The sequence below is a fragment of the Pyrus communis genome, chromosome 15 (genome assembly GCF_963583255.1).
Source record: "Pyrus communis chromosome 15, drPyrComm1.1, whole genome shotgun sequence".
Taxonomy (NCBI): Eukaryota; Viridiplantae; Streptophyta; class Magnoliopsida; order Rosales; family Rosaceae; genus Pyrus; species Pyrus communis.
This window is the reverse complement of record NC_084817.1, coordinates 12,434,860-12,443,958: the sequence shown is the minus strand read 5'-3', so window position 1 is coordinate 12,443,958 and position 9,099 is coordinate 12,434,860. Positions and strand designations below refer to the sequence as shown.

General features: G+C 36.7%; 1 protein-coding gene across 1 annotated transcript; it reads left to right on the top strand.

The window, feature by feature from the left end:
- Positions 1 to 7,645: 7,645 nt before the first annotated feature.
- LOC137717080 (uncharacterized) lies at positions 7,646 to 8,200 on the top strand. The gene has a single exon (XM_068456392.1). The coding sequence runs from the start codon at positions 7,646 to 7,648 to the stop codon at positions 8,198 to 8,200; it is 555 nt and encodes a 184-aa protein (XP_068312493.1).
- The last annotated feature ends 899 nt before the right edge of the window (positions 8,201 to 9,099 follow it).

The window sequence follows — 9,099 nt, the reverse complement described above, 5'->3', positions numbered from 1 at the left end:
GTTAAAGAGGGAGAATGTGGTGAAATGATGAAGTAGGAAGGTGGAAATGCATGTGAGATGTTTGGAAAGGAATAAAGAATGAATGGTGGAAATGTGAGTGAATGATGTGCATGTGTGAGAATGCATGTGGAATTAAGAGGAGTAAGGAAGTGAAATAAATGAATGATATGTTAAGTGATAAGTGAATGATATGTGGTGAGTGATAAGTGAATGGTTTGATAAGTGATAAATGAATTAGTTTAAAGGGCTAGGGTTTAAGTACATAGAATGGGCCTAAAATAGGTTGGTTTGTATGGCATAATGTGTTTGATTGGGCTAGAGCCATTGTTTTGTGTCTTCAAGTGCATACAAGGCCTTCAAATTCGTCCATCCTCTTGGCTCCATGGATAAGCTATCCAATCCATGCCCAAAAATGCTCCAAATGGCCTCAAAATGCACTTTCTTGCTCCCTAGGCCCTTAGAACCTGAAAACACACAAAAGAAGCATAAAGGACTAAAATAACGAGAGAAACATAACGTAAATTCACGAGAACAAGCCATTTAAGTCGCATGAATATGCTCCTATCAGTTTTACGTGAATTACGTATTCTATTGATAAGAGTTTTGAGATGTGGTTCAATAATTGGTCATAGGCGCCAATCATTCGAGACACCTCAATGCGTGCGCTAGAGAATCATAGCGTGGACTCCAGGTGAGTGGATCTTTTCCTTTTTATCGTACATATTATTGATAGTTCCATTGGAACTTCGAAGTATTGTAAGATCCCACATCACCCAGGGGAGTGATCCTTATATGTATATTCCCACCTCTACCTAGCACGAGGCCTTTTGGGAGCTCACTGGCTTCGGGTTCCGTAGGAACTCCGAAGTTAAGCGAGTAGCGCGCGAGAGCAATCCCATGATGGGTGACCCACTATGAAGTTCTCGTGTGAGTTCCCAGAAACAAAACCGTGAGGGTGTGGTAGGGGCCCAAAGCGGACAATATCGTGCTACGATGGAGTTGAGCTCGGATTGTGGTAGGGGTTTGGGCGGGGATGTGACATATATGCATTTTAAAATATAAATCTAAAAATCAATAAAAACTGATGTTGCACAGAAGGTTTCAAAATGATGAAACTCTTAGAATATTTTGTAAAATTGATGATGCACAAATGATAATAAAAAAATGTATAAACACTGATGTTGATGTTGCACAAATATATGTAACACAGATGCTACACAAAATGGCCAAAAAATGATTAAATAATCCATTAACTAGTTCCCTCCCCTACAAAAAAGCTTATGCCAACTGATTTTGCATAATTCTATGAGTTGATGATGCACAAGTATTAAGTTGAAAATTATTAAATGTAACCACACCCCCCCCCCCCCAAAAAAAAATTTATGACAACTGATCCTGCATGCTTCTATGAGCTGATGCTGCATAAGTATTACAATGAAAATTATTAAATGTTTATTGGGGGGTCCCTCCAACCCCCCAAAACTTATGCCAACTGATTCTGCACAATTCTATAAGTTGATGCTGCATAAATATTAATAACCTTCGCCAAATACTAAACTAATTCATAATCCATTTCAATTCTAACAAATATACATGATAACTATACTATAGAAAACAAGAGGACTTTCGATGAAAACAAAAGCAACACAACGAAAAATCACCTTCACCAAACACTCGATCAAATAAAAACTAAATCAAAATCTTCAAAACTAAAAAAGCGTGTTTACAAAAGACAAAAACAAACCAAAAAAACTCAATGCGAATAATAAAAACCTGAAAAATCTGATACTCGTTTCAAAATCTAAACCGAAATAAATTCAAAACACACAATACTTTCAAAAATCTAAATCAGAACAGATAAACTTCAGAGATACACTTACCCTTGAAGAAAACTTAAGAGATATACGTCAGAGAGAAAGAAAATAGCAGAGAAACAAAAATAAAAATTGAATGATTCAAATAGAAGAGAGTAAATCTTAAGCTATATTTCCGTCAATCTCTGCCGACCACGTTTAACAAAAAAAGGAGGGTAATTATGTAACTCCGTTTCTTATGGAAAAATAGGATATGATGTTATTTTACGCGGGTTTAAAAAATGTCCCTCCTTGAAATGTTTAAAAATTGTAGTCTCAATATATAATTAAGTATTGAAAGTATACTCTAAGTGTAATTTTTCCTAATTTTATCATCTCTAATTTAAAAAAAAAAAAAAAAAAAAAAAAAAAAACAATCTCTCTCCCTTTCTCCTCACTCCACGTTCCATCTCCTTCAATTTTAACAACAAAAGTAAAAAAATTCACACTTTATGTGTGGGCATATACCAGTTAAAATTAAGAAAATAGTTGGTGTCTCAAGTACGCTTGTTTATCTATATCTTTCCATTTATTTTCTTCTCTCTAGCTAGAATTAACCCACACTTTTGTTTAACCATGATAATTTAAGTTTACCAAAATAAATCCAAGTTCGAATTTAGAGTTTGATACGACATTATTTATCACATCATAATTCGTAAGGCAACTTCTTCCCACACTACCACATACATGCACTCACACTTTTGGGTGGACCAATAGCCGTGATGAAAATGGTTGTTTATATATTTCTTATAAAAAATGTTATTCTTATCACTTATTTCTATCATCATTTGTACCATTTTTCTAGATGGAAGTCACATGCGTTGGCGGATTCTACCTTTATTAAAAAGATGATACAAATAGGTGATAAGTGTATTGTTATTCGTCCCTTATTCAAAATGTCATCATTTTCTGTTTTGGGAGTACAAGTAGGACTCGGCTTCTCTGTCCTCCCAGTTCCCATACACTCCCATCGCTTTCTATTTTGTACGATCACGGTTAAGTCACATCAATATTTTATATTGATTTTTTTATAGAGATAATAAGAAAAAAAACAATAGTGATATAAAATGTTGACGTGGCTTAACCGTGACAATACAAGTAGGAGAAGATGGAGAGTGTATGGGAACTGGGAGGGCAGAAAAGCCAGATCCGTACAACTAATGTCATATTATTATATATTTAATAAATGTTCCATAAGTGAAAGTGAGAATCTCACTGTGAGATCCCTACCATCAAATTATTCCAGAAGCATATCTTAACGAATCCCAGTTGTCGATTAGAAATAGTTTTTTGTTTTGTACACAACTAGTAAATAAGATTCCATGATGAAATGGTAGACTGCTAGACTGGTAGTTGCTGTCTCATGAGATCATCCGTACACATCAACTTGCTGTATTTTAGCTTAAAATAGTATATTATTATCTGCTTGCGTGCATATAATATTAAAACTTCAATATTATTTATATTTATTTTTAATTTTGGTTGATATATATAGATATATATATATATATATATATCCTTCATTTTTTTTAATTTGTTTAATAATTTTCTATTATTTAGTTTCTGTTGATAAATTTTAGAAACTTTTTTGGTTGTTGGGTTTTGACTCAAATAATGTCTCAAAAATATTGTGGGTGTGGTCCGTGTGGAAGTAGCTGGGTTTTATTATTTTTCTTGCTAAAACAAGAATGCATAATATAAAACATGAATATATATTATATATATGTGTATATATATCTGTGTGTTAATATTTTAAAACTACTTTTGTGATATCAGACTCTTCATATATTACCAAATTGATATTCAAAATTAATAGCAGCGCCACTCCAGTCCCTATAACCAATGGTTTTATCCAAACCAATTCATTTTCCGAGCAAGAACTCCTTTTTTTGGAAATAATTCATCATGAGCCACCTTCACTTCAAAGGTTTCTCTCTCTTTTTTCTCATATTTACTTATTTGGAATTGAAGTATGAGACAAACAACTTTCTTTTGGTTATTGATCCGTGTCTGAATTTTTAGTATCTCATACTTAAAATGAATTTGAGACTCACTTATTGTTTCATTTACTTGTTAATTTTAAAAACAAATAATATGATATAAACGAGAATAATACACTTTTTTTTTTTATAAGTAAACATGCCATCAAGGTCTGTCAATTCTATTAATGTAAGAGATTTAACCAATTATTTTCAACTTTTTCTAATTCATATGGACAAGTTCTTGGGATATTGTTCATCACGTGAAAGAAACCAAACCCTAATCCACCGACAGAAGAAGTTGGAACACATTGCCTGCTATGACTGTTAGAAATGTAGCCCCAATTAATCTTTCTTTACTCATATATACATGGTAACACTACAAACAGTGAAGCACAAGGTAAACATAATTCCAGCACTAAAGGCTACAATGCAGAGGAAGGTGTGGATCTGGACCCCTCCGATTAGGACCCAGATTTTAATGGAGGACACACATTGGGATCTTACTAAAATTAAATTACTTACGTTTTAATAATATAAAAACCTACTTGTTCTTGCTGTTCCTTAATATTTGGACGTATCATCCTCAGAATAATCTTTTTTTTTCCACCTTCTCTGCTGTTAAACAGTGTCACTGCACTTTCTTCCTTACCCTAATTCCAATTATTTAACGATAATACTTTCTTCCAGAAGGAGGCTTTCCTTCATCCCCACGAAAGTGAAATAATTTTACTGTAGAAACTTAGTGATCCAAACTGTCTATTTTTTACCACTATAAAAATTTGTGATAACCTCTCACTTCTTACTATAACTGTCGTTTGCCATCTCCAAATCGAATTAATTTTTCTACAAATAATTTTTAATTAGTTGATGATAAAGAAAATAAACAGTTTCGATTATCATTATTTGTACAATAAAATAATATTACAACTGCTTAATTTAAGAACAGTTGCCACCTGTGTCGACTCTGATCGGTTGTCACGTGATAATAGGTACTTGCACACATTGGATAGAATAGGAGTAGCGCATCGTGTCACCGGAAAAATGATGATTTCTTGGGCTGTCAGGGGCACGGTTATATTCCATCACCGACCGATATTAAATTTGAAAAGGAGAAAGTATTTAAACTAACCCTAGATATTTTGATTTGCAGAAAACCAAATTGGTACTTAAATTTTTTATGTTACATGAAAAAGGAAAGTTTGAGCTGGAGAAGGACAGTATATATGATTTGTCTAGTAGTGAGTGGGAATTAGTTCAACATAATTCATGCATGTTTGCCACTTACTACGGCCTAGTAATATTTTTCTTCACTTGTAAATAAGAGGTCTTAGGCTCGATTCTTGCCAAAAGTGAATTTGAACCACCTTATTGCTAGCTCATTGTGAGGCTTAGCTCACTCCCCCTACTCTTTAATGTAGATAATATCATTTGTTCAAAAAATTCATGCATGCTCATGGTTTAATAGTAAAAATTCAGTTAAATTAGATCGGTAATGTAGTATTTAGGTGTGTAAATTTTAACTAAAGCTTTCAACAAAGATTCAGTGCCTACTTGGATAATTCATTGAATGATCTTTATATAGGGATCTTGGAGGTTCATCAACTTAATACTTGGTCAATTTTAGTTCCTTCATCACTTGATACTACATGAATCATTAGATTCATTACTCGTATTAATAAGAATTGAATTCATAATTTAGTGGCCCTCTATCTTATGTATCATGAAGATTATGTTAGGGTGACGGGTTACCAATTCACGGGATTGAAAGCTAAATTATAAAAGAAACGATTAGAAAATATTAGGTAAGAGAGATAAAATAATGCATCATATGTGTGGAGTAAAAAATAATCAAGAAAATTATGTAGGCGACACGTGGATTATTAGGTAAAAATACAAAATTACCCTTGATGCACACTGGGATTCCCACGCATATGCAATGGACCATAACAGCTCAATCGAGGTCAAAGGTGATCAAAATAGTATTTATTCAAAACCCTCTCATCACTCCTCATCAAATCCTCACCCACAAGGTAACTCCTAATTATTCTTTTCAAATTAGGATTAATTACCAAATTAATTGCAAGATATTATTTGATGTAATATCTTGCAATAAGAGCAAGAATTCCACCATAAGTGACCGGTCCCTATTTCTCCAAATAGGGCCTGTCACACCCCTATATATAGCCTCACATTTCCCCAAAAATATAAGTCAAATCTCTTCTAGAAATTCTCTAAACACTTTCTCTCTAAAATTTTAACTTTGACATCGTAGAGTCTTCGACCAAAGGAAAAGAAGGCAGAAATTTGCATTCACAAATTGGTGCTTTCACTGAGAGTTTTGATTCACACGCTCGAAGAAGACTCTCGCATTCAAGGTTTCTCGTTTCTTGTTCATTTGTAGATTTTTTGTACGTTCTTGTTTCTAGAATTTTTTTTTATAAAAATTCTTTGAATAAACATAAAAGAAAAGTAGAATGACAAGAAATTCAGAAAGCACAACGAACGGAACTTCCAATCATCAAGAATTAGGACCACGACGATCCATAAGACTCAACGTGATGACAAGTGAAGCGGCACCACCCCCACGGGGAACCACCATTGCAGCCACCATGGTAGCCATCACTGTGGCAACCTTTGGCAAACCCATAACTCATGGTGAGCAGCAAGCCCAGGGGCCAAGAGCAACCCAAGGCATTGCCCCAGCAGCGCAAGCCCAAGTTCAACGCATAGCCTAGGACCTACAAGGCTAAGCCATGCAGAAGACAGCTTAGTTCCCCACGCTACTTGAAACCACACAGACCCAAGCCCAAGGTAAGCCGGTTTGAGCCATGACCTGATACGAGCCCAGCGCGCTCCTGAGCCAAGCCTAAGCCTCGCACCTACGTGCACAGCATTTTCACCCTATTTTTTTTGTCTCCCAAGTAGCCTAAATTGGTCCAAGATCAGTTTAACTGTCCTAGCTTCAGATTTCTGGGCCGATGATTAAAACATGGCATTTTCACCCTATTTTTTTTGTATATTTGACGTTTCCCAATTCAATTCTCGCTCCTAAAGTCCATTACACTTGCATTACTTAAGGAGACGCATTCTGTCCAAGCTCTTCCAAACTGAATGGCGAACAACACTTGTCTCGACAAGTCATAGAGTTGACAAGCGCCCTCGCACAGTAGACGACCTTTGTGAATCAGCTATTGCAACGCACCGAGATGCAACATACCCCAGACAAGGTGTCCTAAAGTAGGACAAGGGTAGATGAAGAACCTCTCCAACAGCGTCCCGGCAAGCAGCCACTTAACTAGCCATGAATTGAGCGTTCTGGCAGTGTACACTCCTGACTGGGCCCCCAAGATAACATATACTCTCTTCTTAGCGCACGAATAAGCGTGCAGTCTCAGCTAGGGCGGACGAGCCTACACTCATGGTTGGAACCATATTCCGATAATCAACATGGGCAACCTTCCAGACAATGTTCATTCGCGGCTAGGCTCACAAAAAGCATCATCCACCTCATATCGGAGTAAGCAACATGATGAATGAAGAGAAGCAGTCATTCAATCCGGCTCGAGTTCAACCAACAACTTGAGAAGAATTCACTCGCCTGCTAGGAATGTACCACATGCACCGCAACCATAGCATAAACGAGCTAAACATATAGAAGAGCAGCCTAGACCAGCAGGTTAAGATCAGGAGCAATAGAGAGCTCAACTACCCCAACATAGACAAATTCAAGAAGAAGTAGAGAAGCTCTTAACCGAACGATTACGCGATTTCCAGCGCAATGAGGCCATTGATGAGGCGCTACGATGGGACATGACCAATATGAATAGGTCACCCTTCACGGACAAGATCGAGCAAGAAGAGCCTCCACGCAAGTTTAGCATGCCACATTTCACATCTTTCAAAGGAGATGAAGATCCAAAGAGACATTTAAAGCACTACCGAAGCACAATGGTCCTTTATCGAAACAACGACACTCTCATATGCAAGATATTCGCCACTACTCTACAAGGCGAACTGCAAGATTGGTTCTACACCCTACCGCCACTGTTCATTCGAAGTTTTGATGAACTTTTTTTGGTATTCACTAAAGAATATTCAACCTACTGCTCGATCAAGAAAAAGTCCGACCATTTGTTCAATGTCAAAAAGGACCCTAAGGAATCGCTTCGCGACTATGTGAAAAGGTTCAAACCAAAGAAGGTAAAAATAGTCGGATACGACGACTCGATAGCAAGTGCAACTTCCCAAAAAGGATTCCCAGCAAAATACCCGCTGTTCGGAGAATTGATCATGAAAGAAGATCTAACTCTGGCAAATTGTTTTGCTTTGGCCGAGAAGCACGCACTTTGGGATGAGGCTCGGTGAGCAGACAAGGCACCCGAGCAGCCTCCAAAAGAATAGGCAGTAGCTTAAAAGAAAGAGGATAGGAAACAATACAATAATAAAACAGGCAGAGGGCCAAGTGTAGGGACCGATCCTTGACTAAAGGTGGCCTGACGCCCAAGAACTTCTCTAAGTTCTCGATCCCGATCCACCAAATCCTTCACGATATCAAGAGCGAAACATGGTTTAAGTTGCTGAGACAATCAAAATGAGATACTTCTAAGTTGGACTATACTAAGTATTGCGCATTCCACTTAGGTCTCGGTCACACAACTGCAGCGAGTCCATTGCTGAAGTTCAGTTACAGAGGTTTTCGAAGGTTTCTAAATTAAACCATCAACAAAACCCTCCTTGTTTTTGGCGCTGAGAGCCATTAGCATGGCATGGCTCCAAGTTCCATAGTTTTCTTCATTCAACAACTGAGTGACTAGTATTGCACCAGGTTGATCAGAATGATGTAGGTAAAGAGGATCATTTGGATTTTCATATTTTTTTTTCCACAGGCTTGGCTGAGGAATTCGTTGAGTTGTTGTCTCCCATGGATGACCGCTACTTTGTGTTTAGGAGTGGCTAGAGTTTTAGCGAAAGGTAGGTGTTGGTCACCAAGAGCAGTTTCACTCTGATGCCATATTAAAAACTAATTCTTTGATGATTTGATGATTTTTACAAACTCATACATGAGTTTCTTCTATATAGGAATAGGAAAACACGATCCTATATCTAAGCCTAGGAAAAAGTAGTTGCCTAGTTTACAATGCTACAAAAGGAAATATAATCTGTACAATCAATTAAGCATGATACATGGAGAATAGGAGATCAAATCTTTAGTTGACCTACTCTCTTTTCTCAACATCTCCTAGAATATAAAGGACGCCTTATTT